This window comes from Scaptodrosophila lebanonensis, unplaced genomic scaffold (assembly GCF_003285725.1).
Source record: "Scaptodrosophila lebanonensis strain 11010-0011.00,11010-0021.00 unplaced genomic scaffold, SlebRS2 tig00001412-arrow-pilon, whole genome shotgun sequence".
Classification (NCBI taxonomy): Eukaryota; Metazoa; Arthropoda; class Insecta; order Diptera; family Drosophilidae; genus Scaptodrosophila; species Scaptodrosophila lebanonensis.
In genome coordinates, this window is record NW_022060739.1 from 7,460,628 (window position 1) to 7,486,000 (window position 25,373).

Here is a 25,373-nt window from a genome sequence, read left to right on the forward strand (position 1 = left end):
ACACACCTGCACTTACGCTCACTCACACTCACGCTCTTTCGTTTGCCTCATTCGCTTGTCCAATCGGCGTGCGCTCTTTCGCTGCTCAAACGAGTTTTTTTCATTTTTTTTGTGTTGGTTATCGGTATTGTTTTTTATATCGCGGCACAAACTCACTCAATTGGATTTTACTTTACTTTTTGTGCACGCTTTCTTTTGGTGTGCGCTCAGCGTGCGAGTGAGATGAAGCTAAAAACAGTGTGTGTGTAAAAAATACTCAAGAAGGAAATTGTTGTTGCACAATGTGAATGCTGCCGCCGCTGCTGCTGCTGCTGCGCTCACTCGTTCGCTCATTCAACACAGGCAGCTGTTTAAACCCATCAAGCTGAAGTTTCGATCGTAACTTTGCAGTTGACTCTCGCGCACAGAAGCGTTCGGAAGTGAAATATATTTTATTAATAATATTAGCAGTGTGCCCGCGCATTGCCGTCGCTTATAAAAGCCAAATAAGAAACAAGTAGCAGCAGTAACAGCGAATGAAAATTACAAAATCGCCGAGTGTTCGCTACGACAACAACTACAACAACCATCAACGCCATCAATTTGGAGCTTAATATTCTACTTAATTGTGCGCTAGTTGCTAAGACTAGGCTTGATGTCGTCTTCTTTGAAGCCTAAGGTAAGCAAACGCCATTTTGTCTTCGGTGTTGGCCATTTTGTAGCTACCGTAAGTAAGAGCTTTGATAGCTGCCGCAGTTACGCGCACGAATACACACGCAGACACATAGTTATATATGAATATACACACACACACATAAAGCTGTTCGTGGCTACTCGTTTTGCGCATGCGTGGCCACGAAGGTTTTTTTTTATGAAGAAGTTGCTTCGGCTACTGGTCTTAAGCACCTCCTTCTGCAGCTTTTTGACGCAGCTACAACAGCAATAACGACGACGACCGCAGCGACGGCAGCAGCGCCGAACCGATCGTGTCTTTACGAATGTGGTTCGGCTGCCAAGTTGCGTCGTGGTTGGCCAGTTAGAAGACTTAGCTGCTGCTTTTGTTATTGCTGTAGTTGTTGTTGCTGTTGTTACTGCTGCTGCTGCCGCCACAGTAGCCGGCTCTGATGACGCATACACTCATATACATACACAAATACACTTGCATAGCTTTACACACACACACTCACACGAACACATTGAGAAAAGACAGCCAGCTAGCCGCCGCTTCCTCTTCGAATTCTGCTCCTAAAATACACAAGCAACAACAACACCAACACCAACAGCAATAATAGCAACAACATGGTAGGTAGGCACGCCTCGACTGCGCTGTCGCTGCTTCCGTCAACGGCAGCGGCAGCAGCAGCAGTCGCTCTCGGTCGACAGCAGCGCTGACTACTATTTCTTTCAGTTATTAGTAGCATTCATTCATTCAACTTTGTGCCGCGCAAGCGTGCGTAGTTCCTCAGTTCCTTCGTGTGTACCTTAAACAACAGCAACAGCAACATCAACATACCGACAACTACAACAACAACCACAAATATACGTCTACAACGACATACATAAATGCATATATATATGATGAAATTATCTGTCGTACAAGTGCGTAGTTTTGATTTCGTTTCCATTGCGTTAGCAGCATCGCGTAATTCCAGTGCATAGTCATTTACAACAACAACATCACCATCAACGAGAGCAACAACGACTGCAGCAACAACAATTGCGGTAGCCATTTTCTATTTGGTAAGTTTCTGCTGGTGCTGCTGCTGCTGCGCAGTTACGCAGACACGTCGCACACAGTAGCCAAAAGAAAAGAGAGTGGAGTGAGTGGCGTTGGCGAATGGCGCCTCATGTTCTCGTTCTTCTTCTTCTTCTTCCACTTCCACTTCCAACTCATGTGCTTCGGCTTCTGTATGAGAGTGTGATGTGTGTGTGGTTTTGTGGCTTTGGCTACCAGTTTTACGCGCTTTCATTGGTCGCAAGTGCGCCTATGCCTATGCGTATGTGTGTGTGTGTGTGTGTGTGTGTGAGAGAGCAGAGTTCTGGGAAAGTAAATGGCGTGCGAGAGACAATTGGAGCTTTTTAGCTCTCGTGTGAAAGTATGGACTGTGTGGACAATGTGTCGAGACAAAATGGAGAACGTCTCTGAAATTCTATCTCCTGTCAAATATGTTCAATGCACTATTTAAAGGAAAACATGAATTGATCTATTAAAAATATTATTATATTCATTGAAGACTATTCTGTCTGTCGCATTTGTAATAGTATTGTTGGAAACTCTTTAGTTGAATGTGTAAGCCTGGGCTAATGAATAGACGATTTAGATGCATGCTATATGTTTAAAATACGCTTACATATAAATATCATATATTTAAGTGCCTACTATATGTGATGCCGACGGCAACTTTACAAGCACTAGTGCTTGATATTAGAAGGATACTTATACAATTAGCTTAAATTATGTTAACAGATCTAGGCGAATATTTCCTAAATTAGAATATTTGGGATATGAATTATGCAAATTGCTGAAAGTAATACTTTAAATATCTCAATCTCTCTTTTAGCTTGATGAAGAAAATATAAAAGATATAATATTGAAATGTTAAGTAGGATATCTACAGAAAGCTGTTTCAAAACTCTACCAAAAGTCTCAATATACTTAAAACCGAACACATTTCTAATGAATTATCAACTTTAAGAAGCCAATAACATTTATTAATATAATCATCTGGTGTTTGTTGCATGTTTCAATTATCTTGAGAAATTTGTAGGAATATTCAACTAGCTGTTTCGAGTATGATGTTTGTTGTTATTATTTATTATTACAACCAACACACACATTGCTCTTTCGCTTGTAAATGCTCTTGCTCAAGGTTTTCGGCTCCGAGCCATGTCAGAACTCCTGCTGCGTGCCATCAATTAGACTCTAATTAGTGAACTGACACTGAAATTGCGTCGCTAAGTTGGCCCAACTTTACAGCCATTTTGCAGACCACCACCACAAGAAACGAGAAACAAGAAGGGAAAATTTTAATTTGGACGCGTCATGTCATATTTATACGCACCAGTCGGACATAAAGTCCATAATGAGCACAAATTGTTGATCGAATCGGCTAAACGTTGTGAGAGTGAAAGGAAGAAGCGCAAATCAACTTTCTTTAAAGCAAACAAAGGGCATGTTTTCCCACAAGATGAAAAGACGCATTCGCTTTGGCCATAAGATTCGCGTCGGTGTTTTAGTTTTGTGTGGAGTGTACAGTGTAGAGTGTGAGGGGACAATGTGCTGGTAAGAAGGATGGACGCACACCTTTTGTGGTGTGCAGTTTCGCGCGCCTTTGTGGCACTTGAGGTGCCACACATGCGTTTCCTAATTGTTTTCACTGTGCCGCCGACACTTGGTCACTCTGTCACTCTGTCAGTCTGTCAGGCAGTCAGTTGGGCGACTTATTGGTTAGTGTTTTTCTTGAGAATTTTGTGCCATTAGCACAATTAGATTCGTATCAAATCGGCTCATCTGGCGGCGGCGTCACTTGGCCCTTTGTGTGGTTGTCCTTCTTTTTTTTATTTTTATTATTATTCGAGTATCTGCTCGGCTTATTGTCATCTTTTTGTTACTTTTTTCCACTTTTCGGCTGTAATTTTTAATGGCACCTTGCCAACTCACTGTCCGCCTACAAAAAAAAGAAGAGTAAAAGATGAGAAAGAGCGGGTATGTGTGTGTGTGTGTGTGTGTGTGTGGAAGTGTGGTAATCGCTTTTGACCATGTCCGTTCCTTCTTTGGGCGCAACGTGTGTGTCACTGCCTTATCGCGTGTACCGCTACACATTATCGCCAGCCGGGGTGTTAAACTGTAACTCTTCGTTCCTGGAAGTGTGTGTTCGAGGCTCATCCGTGGCGCACTTACTTACACTTCCCATTCCCAGTGTGAGGATTCCTGAGGATTGTTTCGAGCTGTTGCCGTTTTTGGCGCAAATCTAATTTCACGCAGCATTAACGCTCTTCACTTCCCACCTTTCTACCTTCCCACCTTCCCATCCTCCTGTGTTCTGCATTTGCGTATGCCCTTCAGTCAGCGTCAATGTCACGCTGTGTCCTCTGTCCGTCCCTGTCTCTGTCCCTGTCTCTGTCTTTGTCTCTCAATCTCTTCTCCCTCTGTGGGACTGTGTCTGGGCTTGTGTTGGTTATCTAATTATTTTCACTGCGGATTAATGGGATTAGCCGCATGTTGTACAACACTGTTTATTATACAACAAGTATTTACCAAACATCGGCTGGCGATGGCCCAAACATTTTTGGTCTTTTGGTCTTTTGGTCTTATGTGTGTGGTCTGTGGGCGTTAGTCGGATTGCTTTTGTCTGCTAAGCGGCTTTGCGAAAATGTTTTGAGCAAAACAGCAACAGTTGGTGGTCGTCTTTTGGCCAACTTCTGCAATTACGCAAGCTGTCGAGTGAACGCCCACAGCAGTTGGCCAACGACTTGAGGTGCTACTAAGCTACGTAAGCAGCTAACAAACACCTCCATTGATTTATGGCTACAAAAAATTGACATTTCCCCCACTTTCAGTTTGTAAATAGGCCTGCAAAGTTTGGCTGACACTTGATAGTTAAATATAGAAATTTGACTTTAAATCGGTTCATCAATTGAGAATATAGTCTAATAAATTAAGAATAAGTAGTTCTGAGTTAAAAAGTAGTTCAGCAATAAAAGTGCATTTGAAAAGGGGAAAATCTTTGCAAAATGGTAAGACATTTTGGCTGCTTAGTTATGTTAGAAGTCAGCTATATTTCTTAATTTAGCAAACATTTTTGATAAGAAGTGAATGAATTGTGAAGTAATTATTTTCTAGTTGTTCGAAAATGAATTTTAAAAATTACCTTAGCTGCCATTCAATTTTAAAACCTAACCATTCATAAAATGTAACTTTCGAAATGAATGATTTGTTTTCGATTTGCGGTTTTATGGAATTTTAGGTGGAAAGAAAGAAAGATAGTCTTAGAAATGCATATCTGGATTGAATTATGCTATATTATATGTCTATAATTATTAAAACTAATTAGAGTCTAGTGACCGCTTTTAATTGTTAATTTTATTTAAGTCGTAGAAGGCGAGGATCTATTTTAATTAGCTCAGTTAGCTTTAGTTCAGGCTGATTTTAAAATAGTAATATAATTTTGTAGAGACCTAGTCTAAGAGCAAAATAATATAATGAGTTCTCTACAGAGATATAGTCGCACTAATAAAAGCCTTTGAGGCAACATCAATTCCGCACGTCGACAAAAGTGTCTATTGCTTTCGAAATTTCTGTCTACGACCGATTTGCACAAAGAATTTTGCAGTGGAACTAAAAACTGTAGACAATATAAATAATTAATAATTACCGTTTATTTAAATGAGTTGAAAATTCCAAAAATTGTTGTTAAAAAAGGATGTCTATACTGAAACGAGACTGTTATTTCATAATCATAATCAGCAATCGGCCTCTTTTTGAATCCGTCGACCAACATGTGACTTTAAATGCTTAGCAACCATTATCCAATAAAGTGCTTGAGTTATCTAGGCGCTACTCCACTTTTCCATTCAAAGTTATGCGCTCTAGACGCCAACTGGTGGTATGCTGAGTAAGAAAACAAGAAAGAACAATCGAAAATTTAAAACCAAAAATCCGAAATAACAATGCCATTATTATGCTCTGATGCAGGCGCCCTGTGTCGCATGATTAACGGCGTTAAAATGCCAATGTGACGCCACATTGTGTACACAAATTAACATGGTCCAGGTCCAGGTCCACGTCCAACTCCAGCTTCAGTTCCAGGTTCAGGTTGAGGTTGAGGAGGTTGACCATAGCCTGCGTTCCAGTGTTATAATTTGAATATGTTTAGTGGGCATTAATGTTATAATGACAAAACCTGCGAGTTGGCTACGGTCGGTGCAGCACCCGCTGTGCCTCTTGTTGCCTTTGTTGTTGTTGTTTTTGTCAACGTGCTGCGGCCCCAAAACTACCAAAAGTTCTCCAGCTGCGCTCACACACACACACACACACACACACACACACTCACGCATACAGTAAATAAATATTGAAATCGGCATCAGGAGCGTATCGAAGTCGTTATAGTCGTCGTTGTTGTCTCTGCTTCGGCTACCAGTCAGCAAAGCTTTTGTTTGTCCGCAGAAATGGAAATACATGTGAAAAATTCCAAAAAAAAATCAGTTCGAAAATGCTATCCAGCGGCGCCGAAATGACAAAAATAAAATTAAATAAAAAATAACAGTTGTTAACTACTGAGCAGCCGTGCCAGGACATCGGCCAGCCTGCGAACGATCAGCTATCAGCATGGGCTTTTGTGTTCAAGGCAGCTTTTAAAAAGCGCATTAATTTATGCGACTTGGCAGGCGCCAATTAAAAATAAACTTGTTACCAAGAAGCGGGCAAGAAGGCGGCTCGAAAACTGACAACAATTATTGCATTATTTGTGTAAATACAGTACAGACACGGAATGAAATTATTTACACTTATGTATACAACAATATATACTAGTACAGTTTTAAAAAACACTGCTTTAATGATAGTTCTTATTATTTTTCTGTGTTATTAGTCACCTGCTTTACGTTATATTTCCGCATTTGGATGGAGACCAATGCCCTAGTTGTAAATTTATGGATTTGCAGATACTTATTGCTCATTAAAAAAAATCTCCATGATTAGGAATTCTACACATGAAAAATTTGTCCTCAAATATCCACCAGCTAATTAGATAATTAGATAGATTTTGATCGGGATATTAACAGACGATAGCTTGCCAGATGCAATTGTTTATGTCAATGAACATTTCGTGAAACGTGATGAGAAATGTGGTTTTAAAATGTTCCCCACTTACATACTATTTCATTCATATGTAGCTAACTATATAAACCATAAACTGTTTAAATATATAGCACGCAATATGTAGAAATATGCTCACCATTTCATTTCACCAGTATGCCTTGACTACCATAATATGTATTATTTTAATTGAAATCATTAATAGTTGTGGGCTGACATACAGTTTTCTTCTATAAATATGTTCTTTGGAATTTACTTTTCAACACATATTTGTAAACAAACACAAATTTGAATGCAAATTGATTGCATAACTGAATATGTTCTTGTCAGTTTATAGTGTATTTGGAAATTTGCGATTTTAAATGAATGAAAAATATATTTGAGCACTAGAAAACGACAAAGAGGGACGAATTGGGAGCCTCTGAAGCATTGACGCTGAGAAGTTATAACTTTTTATTTGGATTTATAAATAATTTAAATTAAAGACATTTTTTATGATTATAAAATTGGAATTTTGAAACAAATTTGAAAGCGATGTTTGAATGAGCATTAACTGGAATTTGGAAACATTTTTAAAAGCCAAGCATCGAAATTTTTAATTAAATACCAAATTAGACACTTTACATGATTATAGTTAATCGATCATTAAAAAATGAGTTTTATATATGCGATAGCTTGTTTGTGTCTTGTTTTAAATGCTTATATTAGGTGCTTAAAAAACTTTTTATTATTTTCTTAAGAAAGCCTTCTGTTCACAAGCCAAATAGGAACCTTATGTATTTAAATTTTCAAATTTGAAAAATCTACCCTTGTGGCTAATATATTGATGTGTGTTCGACAAAGAAAGTGGAGAAAGTTAGCAGCTAGTGTTGAAAGACAACAAATAGTAGAATCACAATTTATTCATAGATTAAAATTAGAAAATGAGATTTACTTTATAAAAACAAATAATTTGTCCACCATTATATTAATTTGTGTTTGGCAAGGAAAGTGCTGAAAATTAGCAGCTAATGTTGGGAATGTATTTCGGGCTAGCCAGAAAAAGAAGAATTAAAAAAGAGTTTCTCATAAAGTTCACCGTATTGCAACTAATTGGTTGTTGCTAGGTATTGAATGATGCTAATGATGTAGGCTGGTGAGCGAATGATTGTAATTCTTAATTAGTTTCCACTGTAATGCCTTACAAGCTTGTAGGCTTTTGTTTTGAAGGCGTTAATTGAACAATTGTGTTTAATGTGTACGGAGTTGCGGAAGTTAAATAAGAACGGCAGCAATAACAACAACAATTGCGACAGCTACGAACAGCATGTGGCAAGGTTGAGATACAACAACAACAGCAACAACAACAAGGCAACTACATAAATGACACTGAAACAACAGCCAGAAAGTTGGCAACAAAGCGCGCGCACAAGAAAAATTATAAGTGAAGGTTGAAGTCGCAGTCAGCAGTCGGTGATTTGTAAATGTCAACACCAAGCCGAGCCAACCCAAGCCAACTAAAGCCAAGTTAAGCGAAGTCAGGCCAGGTGAGATGCTGGCTGTGGCGGCAACTCTGACTGTGACCGCTTTAATGAGTCATTTTCAATTTCATGTAGACATGTGTGTGTGTGTGCGTATTTTTTTTTCGCGTGATTTAAGTTGACAAGTGGTTGTTGCTGTTAGTGTTGTTGTTATTGTTGGCCGCCAAGGTATTTTTTGCTGAAATTTATTGGCACATAAAAGTCGCAGGCGTTGCTAACTTTATTTAACTTTTTTGTGTCTTGTGTCTCTCTTTTTAGGTGTTTGTTTTAAAGTGCGCCATAAACTAAAAGCAGCAGCAGCAGCAAACGGCCCACCCAAAACGCCTACAGCGAACACCAACAACAACAATAGATAGATAGCTAGACGACAGTCTCGGCCAGTGAGCATTGGGAGAAATCACACAAACGGGCAACGAGCCAACGACAACGAGCTTGTGACAATAAAAAGCGTTGCCACATTTCACCCACAAACGTCAATTAAATTTAAAACGTTATCTTTACGGCGCTACAGCCACAGCAACAACAAGAAGGAGAACAACAACAACAACAGCAGCAGCAGCAGCGATAGCGTGTCACCATTACGCTTTGAGTACCGTTAACTATTGCGCTCATTGCACTCTTACACCAACAACGATAGCAGCAGCACCCACACCCACTCTCACAGCCGTGAGAAAGCTCATAAACACACTCAAAAAGTGACAATTGCAATCACACACACACACACACATACGCTCACTGAGTGCAAGAGCGCACATTAGAGCGAGTGAAAGAGAGCGCGCGCCAAGTGAGGTTGGAGTGAGAGAGCGCCACACACGCACACCTTGTCAGCACCTTTATACGAGTACTCGTATATATATACATATACATACACCCCAGGTTTTCACCCAGTACTGAGAGGCACGGCACGTAGGTAAAAAATCGTCTGTCAAAATGTTTGCTGTAATGCGAATCGACAACGATGACTGCCGGTCGGATTTCCGTCGCAAGATGCGTCCAAAGTGTGAGTTCATTTGCAAGTATTGCCAGCGGCGTTTCACCAAGCCATACAATCTGATGATCCACGAGCGCACGCACAAATCCCCCGAGATAACATATTCCTGCGAGGTGTGCGGTAAATACTTCAAGCAACGTGATAATCTGCGTCAGCACAGGTGAGTTACCAATTCCCTAAAATTCCCCTACAATTACCACGTATGTCCCCACACAAAATTCTTCCATCCAACTATCCAAATCATACTACACATCTACACACATATTGGCTACCTAAAATACATTGTACATACATATATACAACTACATATGTAAGTAGGTTAAAGTGCATGTTCAATTTTATGATAAAGGCAAAATTTATATACATACGTTTTTTTTTGGTGTCGGCTATAAGCATAAAGTTAATGGAGATCTGTGTGAGTGCGTGCAGGAAAGTGGTAATTAAGTCCGATAGCTCGCAAATGTTGCTGCGCAGTTAAGTAAAAGCAGTTAAGAGCTTTAAAGGAGTGTTGGGCCAAGAGAATATGGGGAGAAATGTGAAAATGAAAGTGAAAAGGTCTAAAATAGTTATTAAAATAGGCATTATAGTAGAAGTGGGACATTTCTTGTGATCCTTAAATTATATTCAATTTCTCAATTCGGGATAGTCTTGAATAATGAAGGAAGTATTTGAACTTGCAGTTTATGGTTTAAAACACATTCCATAAATGCACCTCTTTTAGTTTTCTTCCGATTAAATTCGAACTATATTTACTGTTTTTGCTTTCTACCTAGTCATTATAAATAATAATAATAGTGCGCTGATTGGCCAGAGATGTTATATCATATTTATTCTTGGGCTATATAAGGGTTTGTACAATAAATTGGATTTAAGAAATAAATAATTTCATTTGATTCGACTTTTAAAAGAAAAAAGAATTTTGTACTTTAAACTTTTATACTTTAGTGCTTTGAAATGTTCCCGGAATTCCTACGAAAATCAGTTGCATAATGGGGGACTTACAGTCGCAGTATGCATATTTGCTAAGCAAATGAGTTTACGGCTTCACAAAAACACTTGTTAGATAATGTAAATGGAGAATACTACTCTAAGTAGTATACCACATTTTTTTAACGGACTTTGCTTCATTTGTTAAAGGTATTTACATATATTTCAAAGGTATAAAGATTAAGATGACGATTTATTAAATGAGTAGAAAATAATTTCCATAGAAAACATTCGGAAGTAAAAGAGACATTTCACGGTTAGTAAAGACGTTATTGTTTTAAATGGATGAGGATTTTCTAGAACTTTGCTTTGGAAACAGAGAATTTATACATCGTATTTACTTGTGTTTTCTATATTTTACAATAAGTATTATGATGCTATTTTCAACATTTTTTATCCACCAAAATGCTAAATAGAAAAGCCTTTTGTCTAGAAAGTTTTGATATCAGTTTTATTCAAAGAAAATTAAAATGTTTCTTCACGAGCATGAAATGAAGAAAATACCCAAAGTGCAATATAAATTGTATATTTTATGGTCTTAATAAATGGTTGGAAAGTTTCTGCACGCACACACACACTTATATACTATATAAACACATATATACCAATTCGTGTTAATAACATCGATATACAGACAATGTGGAATAGAAAAAGAATAAAACCCAAGAAAAAAAAGAAAAAAGAAAGAAACCTATCATAAGGCTTTGTTATTGTTTTGTATTTATCACAACACTTCAACATCACTATTTTTTCTCTATTTTCTCTTCTCTTTTATTTGTAGATGTAGTCAGTGTGTTTGGCGATAAGCTAAAAAAAACAAAAAAAATATCATAAATACAATAAATAAAAGCACAGTAAAACGAAAAACACACAGAAATATAAGCACCGCAGCACCAACAGCACGCTCAGCAACTAAGCAAAAATATGAAAACAGCAACTACAATAATAATAATAATAATAAAGAACTTTGAATATTAAATGGGACTAGAGCAGAAAAAAAGACACACATCCGCCTACGCCTTCCTCACCTGCACCCATAAACATAGGTCTATGAGAATGCAATTGAAAATGCTTACATCTAGATGCAATCTAAATGAGTTTGATAAGCGGCAATTGCTACAGCAATAACAACAACAATAGCAACAACAACAAAAAGCACGGAAAATGATAAAAGGATGCATCGAGCATGCTTTAGAAATGTGAAATGGTCAGCAAATTATTATTTTGGTGCTGGTATTCAAATTTTTTGCTTATTTTTTTTGGCTACTTTATTTGGTTGTTTGGTTATAAAACATGCACATAAAAAACTGCACGCCCACAAAATGCACCACGCCCACCAACAGCACTAGTACCACCACCACCACAACCACCAGCACCACCACCAGCACAAACTGCAACAACAGACAACAAATATATGTAGCTATGAATGCACCAGCATGCGAATGAAATGTTGCGTAGAAATGCGCAGGCGCAGCAACAGCAACAAACAGTAGCAGTAGCAGCAGCAGCAACAACAACAACAACTACAACAACAACAGCAACAACAACAAAAATATTTACAATGATTTTTCGCAGAAACATACATATGGACACTTGTGGGCGTGCATATGCCAAATAAATATTAGCCTGAATATCCATCCCAGCAACATGTCGAAGTTCAAACAAACAGCAACATGTGCCGGCAACATGCACCAGCAACATGTCTACGGAGCAAGCAGCGCAGCCTGTGTTGTGAGGAAAGCGCAATTAAGCCAAAGCTTTTTGCGCTTTCCGCGTTCCAAGCAACAACAACAACATCATCAATAGCGGTGCTGCTCCAACAACAACAACAACAACAACAACAACACTTACTTTAAATACACAACAACAAATGCTGTGCGTGCCAACAGCAACAGCAATCAATCAATCAATCAACATCCACCACTTGAAATCAGCTGCAATCCTCTTGCCTTAACAACTTTTCGCTCCTCTCGCTACTTTATTAATTAATAATAAAATTAATTAAAATTTAATAATAATAAAATATCTAAATAATAAGTATTTTTATTTTAAAAAATCAAACAACAAAAAAAAAACACAAACACGTTGAAAATGTATTACATAAAATTAATAATAAAAACTATGAAATAAATACGCATTGTTTTGTTTAAGTTTAAAATTAAAAAATTAAAAACAAAAACCTATTTGAAAAATTAAAAAAAAAAAATATACACGAAGAAAAAAGTGAAATGAATGAAATGCCTGAAAAAATGTTTCTTAGTGCGCTGCAATAAGATTGTAAATTTTTTGCTATTTATATACATACAAGTACGACATACATACATACATATATAAATAAATATATATACGAACGCAATACATGTATTACATGCAATACAATCGTCTCTTCCCCTTCTTTCTTTCACTATCTATATAAATAATATTACTTTATGTTTTTCAAATCGATACAAGCTGTTCTTTTTTCGTTTCTTCTGGCAAAAATGTGTTAAAGAAAATGACTCAATTAATCAATCAAAACGAAGCCGATGTCTACGTATATATAAAAACAAAGAAATAAGTAATAAAATAAACATATTTATACAATTTTAAAAACCCAAATTGAAGCTATCGTTTTCTTATTGAATACGGGAATATGGGAACATATGTTGAGCTCAGTTCATGATTTTTCAGGAATGATTAAAATGATTAAAATCTATTTAGTTTTCTAAACGGAGCTTGACGCAAAGTTTCAACGCAATCAGATTTAATGAGGAGGCGACTACAAGTATTTACAAAACGCTCAGGATTATTTTTAAGGGTAAAAGGCTTTTTAAAGGACATTAATCAGGTAATGTATGCTTAAGTTATACTTCAAATAGGCAATAGGTTAGTGCGGCCGCTGACTAAAGAATGGTTCTACAGTCCTATCGCTTGCAAGAGCGACGATATTCTTTACCCACAGAGTCCAAATTTAATTGGCAGCTAAAGCTATAGCCACCTTAATGAGGTTATTCAAGCCTTATATACGCTGGATGGTGCTGTAGACTACGAGTGCTCTAGAGACTCCTTATCTCTTTTTAAGGGTCCACCCTAAACCACTCGGAACATTTAAGGTATTAATATATAATCGCGGTCTAAATTGTTTTTGTCGAGTGATAAGAGGGCTTTGAGATGAAATTCTACTAATTATTTTGAATAAATATTTAATACACCTTATTACCAATTTTATATGTTTTGCCATTAAATTGATACTAATTGATCTAATTTAATGATGGCGCTCCTTAAGACAGATCTTAAATAAAGAATTAAGATAAAAAAAAAAAAAATTAATTGGTGGTGTTTAAGATATTATATTTTTTCCAGTGTTTCTTCTAGAAAGCTGGAAACATTGGAATCTCCAAGTGGCTGAAAAGAAATGGTTCCAAGAAAGTAATATTCGTAGCTCGGCCTATTTTTTTGTGGATCACCACATTTTTTATGGGCAGGCTTGATTATACACTCGATTGTCTCAGAATTGTCCACTACAATTGTCGAAGAAATTGCTACAATAATTATTTCTACACCATTACAATTCAGTTGATTTTTTTTCTATCAATTCAACTTGCACCAATTGCTGCATTTAAGGGCTGCCTGAAAAGCTAATTAAAACTATTTAACGCCCCCAACTTTCTGCCCCAGTGCCTGGCCACCCTCGGCATGTTTTATTTGATGCCAATGGCCGTCCCTTTTGAACAAATTAGTATAATTTGACGCCTGCCTTACGAGTACAACAGGCAAATATTTCTGTTGGCATCATAAATCATTCGGACTTGAATCATTTGCCGAACCACAAAGACCATGAACGACCCTCGCTGAGTTCGTGTTAATTAAATATTGACTATGTTGTGATAAAGCATAACATTGCGATTGGCATTGGGCATGGGTACGGGTCTGGGTCGCCTGCTGCAACCAACGGCCGTAACATTATTTTCCTCATATCACCCGGGCGAGGTGTAGGCACAAATTTAAATGTTTTCAAGTCAAGACACACGCGGCAGGATGCGCCGGTTCTGATAATGAAACCGTTTCCAAATGCGAAACGAATGCCGGGCGGCTACTGTGGCCCGCGCTCGACTGGCATAGGAGCTGTGTGTGTGTGATAGAGAGAGAGAGAGAGAGAGAGAGAGAGCGAAAGGGGAAGTGTATGAGGGAGAGAGAGAGAGAGAGTGGCACAAGAGCCAGAGGAATCCACAGGATGCGCAGCGTGCGGATTGCAGCATGTGGCCATTTGGAGGCACGTGTGGTTTTCCAGCTAACCGCTGGCAAAGAGACACATTCACACTCATACACTCAGAAAAATAGTGTGTCGATTTAAGCTTTGATTTTTGGTCTCATTTAATGTCATTTGATCAGAAAAATATGAATTTGTAGAGTGCCCTGGCAAGTAGCTTGGCAAATTACCTCATTTGAGGTATAAAAATGTTGACCTCTTAATTGTTTCATAAATAATGCAAGAACAATTATGTTGTAAAAAATGTTGTTCAACAATTTTCGATTCGTTTTCTAACGTGCATTTGCCATAACAAATAAAATGGTCGCTTGACAAATTATATATTTGTTAGTGAAGTAAAATACTGTCTCCCTCATTTGAGGTATAAAAACGTTGACCTCTTAATTGTTTCATAAATAATGCAAGAACAATTATGTTGTAAAAAATGTTGTTCAACAATTTTCGATTCGTTTTCTAACGTGCATTTGCCATAACAAATAAAATGGTCGCTTATTATTCGATTTCTATTAATTGGCCAACGAGTTCGGAGAGAAATATATGAAGACTGCACACAGTTTTATTTAGACAGAAACGAAAAATATAGACCATCATAACTAATATAATTACTTTTATATAATAATATATATGTGTATTGAATAAATAAATTAAACTCAAAGTTTCTAAACCTTTACAATGTATGATGCAATTTCAAAATATTAGAGAAATAGAATAATTTGTTGAACCATTATTGTTCTTGTTGGCGCTGTTTGACTTTCAATGATGGTTTTTTAATTTCAAATAGAAAATATTATAAAAATAAAATATTTTGTTAAACACATTTTCTTCTCTTTGATGCACTCCACAATTTCTCTGAGTGCATTTAGAGAAGACATAGCGCTTGTGCTTCCTGCTGCTGCCAATGCTGGGTCTTATGGCATTAAACTAAACTGTTTCCACCTTCGAAAGGACGACAACTGGCGCTGTTTGACTTCTGCGCCGCACAATTGCAATGTTTGTACATAAACACACAGACATGCACTTAAATAAATATACACACATACATATGTATGTACATACAAACACACTTATGTACATTTTTGCTGCACAAATCTGTGCACATTTCGCTGCCTGCTGGGCATTGCGTTTGTAGCCGTTCGTGGCCGTTTGTGGCAACCCGCTGCTTTGACTGGGCTTAGGCTCAAGACCCGGGTCCCAGTCGCGCTTGGACTCTGCTTGCCCACCCACTTGCTGCTGTCACTGTCTAAGCGCTGGATCGCCTTTGGCCTGCTATGCCGGACTGGACTGCTGGACGGCCAGCCTATCAATTGTTTCATCGCTGATTCAACACTTCGGCTACCATGGCTACCATTTCCGTTTATGACGCAATTTAGTTTTCTTCTTCGTCTCTTGCTGATTTGTCACCGAGGCCAAAAAGTTAACGAATGTGTTTTTTTTTACTGTTTTTAGCTTAAGTGCAGATTTCTTAACTTTTATGGAATTACCAATGGACGATGCAAGCGCTTTGATAAGCAACTCTTACAAGTCACTTACTCGCACATCATGAGTAGTCTGGGTCTGGGAAAAGGAGAGAGTCATCAAATCATAATCGTTAAATAGTAACCAGTCCGGCTACCAGCAACAGCATCAATGATTTTCACAGCAATTTGGAATGCGAAATGCTCGTTTGCAGAGACTTGGTGAGGCTACTAAAGATAGATGAAATATTCTCTCCACTACCAGCAGGTACCAGAAAAGCAAATCAAAAATCACATTTCAAAATGAGAAGTACAAATGTTAGTATTGCAAATTATTTGAAAAGTAATTTACAAAAAACCGCCATTCATTGGCCCTGTGTTCTTAATGAGACAGATCGAACAGATAATTCTTCAATCGATGCTCTTAAAGCGAGCAACGACTTTTCATACTCTCTAGATCTATGCATTCGAAAGACAAAGAAAAATCCGACAGATAGCAGCAATCCAACGAGCAATCCAATAACACAGCACCGAAGAAGGATAACTTTCCAAGCGTGTGGGTCGTCAAGAACTGGTTGTGGTTCTGGCGGCGGTGTGGACGGCTCATAATTCTTAGGCATGTTTGCAAATTTAATTATTATTTTTTATTTTTTATTTTCAGTTTTCTAATTTGACAGAAGAAGCAAATAAAGCAGTTCTAATATCTATTGAGTGGACGTTTCTATGATGAACAATTAGACAGCTAAGAATATCATCCTCATAAGATAAATAATGCTTTAAATTTTGGTCTGTTCTTAAACTGTGGCTCATTTCGATTTAAAACTATTGGTTTTTCTATGGTTTTTTACGTAGGTTAAATAATAATGTGCCTTGGCCGAACTTAGCTGAAGCTGCCTTCCTCTGTTCATTATTAAATTGAAGGTTTAATGAAACATTTTTCGAGAGAGCTTAAAACTCTTCAAGAAATTTGAATTCATGCAGAGGACCGTTGAATAACTGTTGGACATGGAGACTAACCGAGAAAAGCATAGATTTGGTTAATCAGCGAGATTTGCGCTCGTTTTATGGAAATGGTTTAAAAAAAGGCATATTAACTTTAACTTTATTTAGCTCTAAAGAAACTACAGACACAGAGCTGTCTGTCTGTTTGACATACAAACAGGAAGCACAAAATGAAATTAGGCCAGATAATTTGTGAGGTAATAATCTTGTCAGAATATTTCGATTTATTTTCAGATGTAAGATTTTGTTGGCTATTTTTGTGAGCCACTAGTTGCGCAGGTTTGGAGGAGGTTCTTTGATAAGATATATAAACATTAACTTTATTTGACTTGGGAGACTTTTATGATCCAGCTTATACATGTACTTTTCGATATAATTCCGTTCATACAGACAGATGCTTATCAGTTTGACATACAGCTAGAAAGCAGAAAATATGAATATTGATTATTTATTGCTTTATTTTATGAAATTATAGGGAACAAGGCATATAAGTACAATATACTTGTATATATTTAGTAGTAAGAAGGCGCTCTAATGTGTGTTCTGTTCCTCCACAAATTAATTGTCGGAGATGGTGATTCCGCTAAGTTTTAAGTCGTATATATATTTTTCTGTACCTTCTAGGCCAGCAAGAAACTTTTTACCTTTAACAAAATACGCTATGCACAAACCTTTTCGAGTATTATGCTCTAATTCTTATGCTCTTGACTTTTTAATCTCAAGTGAGCTCTCTGTCCCCTCACTAAGACTGGCTAACAAACCTTCCCACAATGGGTCTGTGATTCTCCACCTTTAACTTTTACATTAAATTTTATCTTTCATTATTTAAGCTTTTTAATTTTGATTTGTTATTAGAATGTAATCTTACTTCTTCTTCTTCATTTTTTTTTTTTTTTTGTTAGGTCTAGTGTCTCTCTGCTGTGAATCGGGCGTTCCGTATAAAGCTAATGGCTATGTTTTTTTGTATTAGCAGAGTGTTTTTATTTCGTGGACAATCAATAAATTGGTTTAAAAAACTTGACAATTAATTTATTTCATTTTTGATGAGGTTGTAGTATCTGGCTAGTCCCAAGGGAGGTCCAGAGGATGGCCGCTAGGTGAGAGAGTACTATAATTGTCGGTGGAAAGTGTTGGCTGAGACGTAAATCCCTAAGCTATGCAAACAATTTGCACGCAGCAGTGAGACACACTTGACTCATCCACACACGCACACACACACACACACATACGCTCACACACTCATACACACGCACTGGAATCTAAGCAAGTGGGGTGCTTAAAATAAATCTCCTCGCAATTTGGCAACAGGTTTCAACTTCAAGGTGCGCTCTGCCGACGCACAAACCGGGTAACTCATTAGATGTCATTTGATGATAAAACCGAAACTGCTTTTAATTTATACGTAATTTCTGGCAGAGGCCCATCGTATGCGTGCAGTGTTCGCTTGGGGCGATAGCATCGGGCGAGACATTCCTCACGTTCTGGTTGTCATCACGTAGGATCGCATAATTTAAGTTTTTACTGTTAAAACCGCCGCCCGTGTGGCTGCCGCTTGCAATTAAAAATGCTGAACTACCAACAAATATTTCAAGCCGCAGGCGCACACAATATAGTATACAGATTCCAGATTCCAAAACCCATTGCCATTGCACGTATAGTATGTACGAGTACGAGTATAGTATAACTTCTTGTACTTGTAGAGAGAGGCCATGCAGGCAGGCAGGCGCGCAGCTATTTGTCTGCGATTTTGTTTGCCTCTTGCTTTTGTTGCGGCAACTTGGCGAGAAGCTGCCACAAGATTTGTGGGCAACTGTGTCCCAGTCCCAGTCCGAGTTCGAGTTCGAGTTGGAGTCCAAGTCCGAGGTTGTCTGTCGCTTTTAATCTAGAAAAGCAATCGTTGAATGCCACTAAACTTTTCACCACAACTTATATCAATTGTCGTCCAATGTACGACGTCAACGCGCCTCTGATATATTGGATCTAAAAGTGATCGTAATCGCAATGCGGTTCAGTCGAACGTCTCGACTGCTCAACCGCTCAGCCGCTCAACTGCTCTACTCTTGAGGTCCACTGTGGTCCATGGCAGGGGCATGGACATGGGCATGGGCTTGTGTGCCGCTTGCCATTGCTGGCAGTTAAGAAACCAATTTGTCCTGCCCGGCTGCTATCACAAATTTCAACATGATCGCGTCTCTGTGTGTGTACTGTGGTTCGGACTGTAACGGAAATATATATTTTTAGCTGCATTTAACAGAGCGCTTTGACTTTATTATTAGCCATAACAAAAATGCAGACTACACTAGGCAAGCGGTTAGACAAAAAGGACGAACATTTATAGTTAAGCAGGAACTGCCCAAGTGCGGGCTAAAGAAAACTGCGAGTCTTGGAATCTCAATTTCTGACATTCTTGGTACTTAAGTATGCAACCGAAAGATATATTAATGAAGTTGCAAGTAAGTTCTGTTAGCTCTTAATCGTGGTTCGTTTCTGGGGGTCATCAAAAGATAGCCTTCAAGTCATTCCTTGACTTGAAGTATGTCTGTTGGTTCGCTTCTGGGGGTCATCAAAAGACAGCCTTTCCCTTCCTTGACTTGTAGTATGTATATAAAGCAGCGGTTAGAGAAAAGGGACTTTGTGTTAAAGTTTAAAGTTAAGCAGGAACTGCCCAAGTACAGGCTACAGAAAACTGTGAGATTTTGAATCTTTATTTCTGACATTCTTGGGAATGAGTATGCAACAGAAAGATGCAATAATGGAGTAATGCAAGTAAGTTCTGTTAGCTCCTAATCGTGGTTCGTTTCTGGGGGTCATCAAAAGATAGCCTTTCATTTCCTTGACTTGTAGTGTGTATATAAAGCACTCCGTTGATTCGCTTCTGGGGGTCATCAAAAGACAGCCATTCCTTTCCTTGACTTGTTTGAATCTTTAGTATTAAGCATAACTTCATTGCTTTAAAATATTGTTTATGAGAGTGGCCAGACAAGGCTGGATCAACAAACGATTATTACGACCTTCACTGCACCACGGTGCGACCTTAACATTTGAATGGAATCTGGGCAGCTTGGCATTCAAGCAAATATGATCGCTCGCCTACTAGTTGCCTGACGACGCGTCGGCTGCCTAGTTGAATGCCTTTCGCTTCCCTTCCCCTGTTGTTAGCATTAATTTATGAAGTGATGATGACAAGTGGGATAACGGGGTCATTTCGCGCTTAATGTCGCCAACACGTAAAATGATTTGCATTAAAACCCAATGCCGCGTAACTTTAGACGCTGAACGGCCAACTCGCCAACTGGTCAACAGGCCAACTGGCTAACTGGGGAACTGGCTAACTGGAAAACTGCGCAACTGGGCAACTTGCAGTTGGAATTGTCATGCCCATGCCCATGCCTGTCGGTTTGGCGTAACTTATCGCCGCAAGCCGATCATAACAACACATTTTAAAGGGTTTAAGCCATGCCGGTTGGAAGCAGCGGCAGCAGCGGCCGAAAGAAACAGTCACTGGCTGGTGGAAGTTAAAACGCTTAGGACCTCAATGGTTGTGGCCACGGTTGCTGACATAAGCAGACCGCAAACGTGACAGCTCACTTCAAGCGTTGACAACTGGCAGGGCGCACTTTCTACAACAGGGACAACCATCCAGATCCACACGTTCAGTTCGAGCTCCAGATCCAGCAATTGCGTCAATATTATCCCTAATTTGGCACTTAAGTTCGAGAACGTCCGTCAAGTTGTTGCTGATTCCAGCCGGCTAGGTGTTCGGTTGGTATTGCATTGCGGCTCTGGGCCACTCTTTGGGACTCTGCAGCGTGTGCGTTGACATAAATCAAGCGACTTCCAAGTTTTATCACGATCTCCTAAATAAGGCGACGTCTTGAAATCCGCTCATACATTACAGCCCGAGCAATGCCAGCCAACGCCTGACTTGCTGCTCTGCCCGACTGCCAGGCTTGGCTGCTAAGTAAGCTATCATCAGCTCTCTTGGCCGCTTTGTCACAGTGGGCCAAAATGTCATCAGAGCTCAGAGAGACACTGCACTAAAGCTGAGATTCGGGCTGAGCTCTCTGACTGCTGTGGCCTGCCCTGAATCGTTGTATGCCTCGTAAAATGCGTGTGCGCGCGCTTCTTTTAATGACAGTCGACTTCAAGTCAAGTTGCCCAAGCTCTGCATACCCTGTAACAAAAAGGTGATGAGGAATATTGATGCAGAGCCATCAAAGGCAGCAGTACAGAGCTCTTAGACAGAACGTGTTGTCTCTTTCTTTGGTTCAACAAACATATCTATGTGGAAGAATTTTAAGCAAATCATGATATGCGTAAAAGGATTAAGGTGTATATATAACTGATCCCATAATACGGTTTAGTTGGAGAGTATTAACAAAAATGGTACATGATTTTCTTATTTGATATGTTCATTTGTTTGTCTGTATGATCGTCTCTATCTTCATGATTATAAAAGCTATAGAAATGCAACTTGATATGATACTCCCTCAGTCGATTTTAAATATAATTAAAGTTTGCAAACAAACCAACATTGCTTATTTAATTCAAGGTGGACATTATATGAGCAAAGGGTTGAAAGATATTCATCTCTTTATTTATTTATTTATATGTTCAACTAACCGAAAAGGCCCAACTAATTTTATAGGAACTTGTTGGGATAAAGGAAAACCGATGAATTAATTATACGATTGTATTATCTATAAAGAAGATAATGTCATCAAGATTAAGGGCATGAGGTGCAATTTTCTAATGTCCAATTGAGACTTATAGACTTTAAACGTATTCTCAAAAGTAAAATTGAGCTGTGAGTAAGGAAGGGCATCTAATATTCGAACTCACTGGTAGCCTTGCGTTCTATCTTGTTTCCTACTCGTTTCAGAATTGTTCACTGAGTTTTAGCAAATGCGATTAAAATGTCAAGACTTTGGCGACGGCGGCTGCCTGTTGGTCTCCTTGTCTCCACGTCTCTTGGCATCGTTGGTCTGTTCTTGGACTCTCCTGATTTCTGTTGCTCTGTTTTGCATTTCTGGCCGCGTGTGAAGCAAATGTGGCGCAAATGTTGTTGGCCGTCTGTCAACAGCCTCCTCTAGACGGCAGCCCCCGTCTCTTTCTCTCTCTCTCTCTCTCTCTTTCTCTCTATCTATCTCTCTTGGGCTGTAATTGTAAATGGCTGTGCGGCGTTGCTTTGCATGTTGGAGACTGACTGACTGACTGACTGCCTGGTTTGGTTTTGTTGTCTGCCTCTGGCTCTGACTCTGCCTCCTTGACTGAGCTGGCTGGAGTCTTTGCATGATGATGACATTCCGCCGCGTATTTGATTAAAAATTTTGACAGGCGACATAGTGTCGCTTTGATGGCCACCCAGACCACACATATCCGATGTCAGCAGCTTCAGCTTTAGCCCCAAAGTCCTCTCCCCGACTCCTTTTGCTCTCATATGTATGTGTACGGGCAACCGTTGTCGTTTTAATCAACAGCGCTGATCAATAACAATCAACATGTTTGCTGATAATTTGCCAGTCGCCCGTCGCCAGCTAACTTGTTGTTGTAAGCCCAACAACAACAACATAGCCAGAACAACAATGGAATAAAGCTCACATGTTTGTAGGTGGCTGCTTGAGTCATTTTACGGCGCATTCTTTTTAATGGTTTGATTGATGGCTGGCAGATTTTTGTAGCTGCCTTGGATTTGTCAGCGAATTTGTCAGTAAGGGTTTGGCAAATCTTTCAGATACGTACATATATGCAAAGGACTGCGCGAGGACAGCAGCAGGGTAAGCTAATAGCGATTGTGATTCATAGTATTGTGAGAAACCCAGAACAATAGTAGTTTGAATTTATATTTTATTGCGATATATTTTATATTAATTAGCATTCCAACAATGTTCGGAAATGTGATGGCAAATGAATACAACAGTTTTTAAGTCTTTATTCTTTATTTAAGATCACTACTAGTTTGGAAAATTATTAAATTTTATTATAACTTTGACATTTTTGTAATCATGCTCTTCTTGTCATGATGGTTGTGGCGTGATTCGAACCGAGTACCTGCTCAAGGAATGAAATCACAGTTTATAAATGCCTTTAATCAGTATAAATATACGACTTCTATAACACAACTGACTAAGCAACTTTTACTAAGTAGCTTATGTAATTACACTTAAGTGATTGATTTATAAAGATTACTGAAGTGGTCATAAACATTTAAAATGTGAAGACTAGGATAAAGTTAAATTGCTCAAGGTTGCAGGTTGAAAGTTGTATAAATAAATTAGTAGTTTTTAGGTAGATACTTGTATGTATGTCTTAATTTTTCTAGAGCTAACTTTTCCGCAAGTTCAACTACAAATGAGGGGCTGACTTAAGACACTGACAGTGTATAAAAAAAAAAATGTTTCTATAACTATTACTTTGTATTTGATTTCTATTTGGTCTGCCATGTTAACCAATCGTGGTCAATCAGATAATCTTTATACGTCATAAAGTTTATAAAACACTCCTGCTAAATATAATTTAATATGTCAATCATAATAACAACTGTTCTGAAATGACAAGAACAATACACATTTAATAATTAGACTTTAATTGTAGCTTTTATCTGAGTGTCACAAGGCCTTTAAAAGTAATGTATGTATGTCCTACTTAAGCGATAGATTTATAAATAAAATAAGTCGAAAGTTTCCTTATTTAGTTGCTTATTAAAAATTAGTCTAAATTACTTAATTTACTGCTTTAACTTAAGCTGATATTTCAGCTTTTGTCATCCGGCGCTACATAAAAGTGTAAAATTTTTTATCTCGTCGCATTTTTGCAAAAGTTTTTTTCCGCATATTTAAAGAAACATTTCCAGGATCATTACTGACTATCTACGATAGTCCTTAACGAGATAGCCTCGTCTGTTAGTGACAACTGCATTGACGATGAACCAGTTAGGGGGGTAGTTGCTTGTCTATAAGTAAACAAATAATATAAATATAGTTTTTGTAAAATATATAAATTTAGTTTTTGTATTTAAAAATATTTTGTGTAAGCCTAACCACAACTTTGTTTGGACTTTTCCATTCTGGCTTCACAACTTAATTCTGAGCTTAAACATTTATACACACGAGTATATCACAAGCTTCATATTTAGCTGCCAATATTTTATAATCATTGTTTACAATTTTTTACTGAGAAATTCTTTACCCTAATATAGCCGTGCTCATAGGAGAGCCGACATTTATGTTTTAATTCACAATTTTAGCTTGGTGATGCTCTGGTCTAAAAATGTCCATTGCCAATATGTTAGCTTTTGTGTTTCGGCTCTTGAGCTAGCAGTTTTTCATAATTTGAAATGGTTTAGTTTGCTTACCACAGCAGCTGCTTATTTAGCTAATAATAAGTTATTGGTAACTGCTTCCTTACGGCCGAAAGCTTTGTGTTTAGACTGTCTGTCGATGATCGCCGAGCACGCCCACACACACTAACACACACACTCGAATTTGGAACAGTTCGGGGCACACACACACGTCAATAGATCAGACGCCCAAACTTAGACAAGGCCAAAAATAATTTGCGACAATTTGTATCCATATACTCGTAGTAGTGTAGCTGGGGCCAACGCAAAACGCTACAAAAATGTTGTTTAATAATTTAATTTGCCACAATTTAGCACCGTTTATCAAAATAAAAATCGCTTCAAATGACGCGCAGTGGAAAGCCAGACAGTGGAGGGCAGACCGAGACCAGATCAGTCAAACCCATGGTTAGGCAAGATCCGAGACAGAGACCTACATATGTACGAGTATCTAACAAATGCGAGCGCCCGCACAAATGATGAGTTCGGGCTGAACATGATGCAGCAAGAAAACTGTGGGATTTGGGATGCCGATAAACGGCTACCTAAGTTTTAAGGCAATACAAGCAGAAGCAGCAGCAGCAGCAGCAGCAGCGAGCGTGGAGGAACGTGATCAGCCCAATTTTAACGCCCATCGAAAATGTCGGAGCTACCAGAGAGCAAGAGAGATGAAGCCAAAGTATCTTGCTGTGCTGATACTTTTCTGAGGTCTGCGTTTCGTAGAAATGTGGTGGGCGCACATCTCAGCTCAGCTCTGCTCAGCTCAGCTCTGAACTGAACTGAACAGTTTTGTGGTCCGTCATTTGGTCAGTGGCCGAAAAATGCAACAATAACAGCAACAGCAACAACAACATGAGCATTGAGAGAGCAAAAGCCTATTATTAAATTGTCAAAAGGTCGAGAAATACAATATATATATATATGTGTGTATGCACCTTTGCGCTTCTTCGTGGTCGGAGTCGGGTTCGGGTTCGGGGTCGGGGTCACTTATGACCGTTGCGTTCGAGCTTGGTTCCTTGGTTGCGCATATCAGAA

General features: G+C 38.5%; 1 protein-coding gene across 4 annotated transcripts; it reads left to right on the plus strand.

Annotated features, from left to right (window-relative positions):
• Positions 1-444: 444 nt before the first annotated feature.
• On the plus strand, positions 445-12,363 carry LOC115631432 (protein drumstick). Of its 4 annotated transcripts, XR_003996217.1 has the most exons (4): positions 449-658; positions 8,575-9,467; positions 11,076-11,501; positions 11,870-12,363. XR_003996217.1 is itself a non-coding variant. In XM_030528167.1 (3 exons), the coding sequence occupies exons 2-3, from the start codon at positions 9,247-9,249 to the stop codon at positions 11,910-11,912; spliced, it is 264 nt and encodes an 87-aa protein (XP_030384027.1). In that variant the 5' UTR covers positions 445-658; positions 8,575-9,246; the 3' UTR covers positions 11,913-12,363. The 4 variants fall into 4 exon arrangements, 3 of the variants coding, with proteins under 3 accessions (XP_030384027.1, XP_030384029.1, XP_030384028.1); XM_030528167.1 differs by lacking the exon at positions 11,076-11,501 and having other exon boundaries at positions 445-658; XM_030528169.1 differs by having other exon boundaries at positions 11,076-12,363.
• The last annotated feature ends 13,010 nt before the right edge of the window (positions 12,364-25,373 follow it).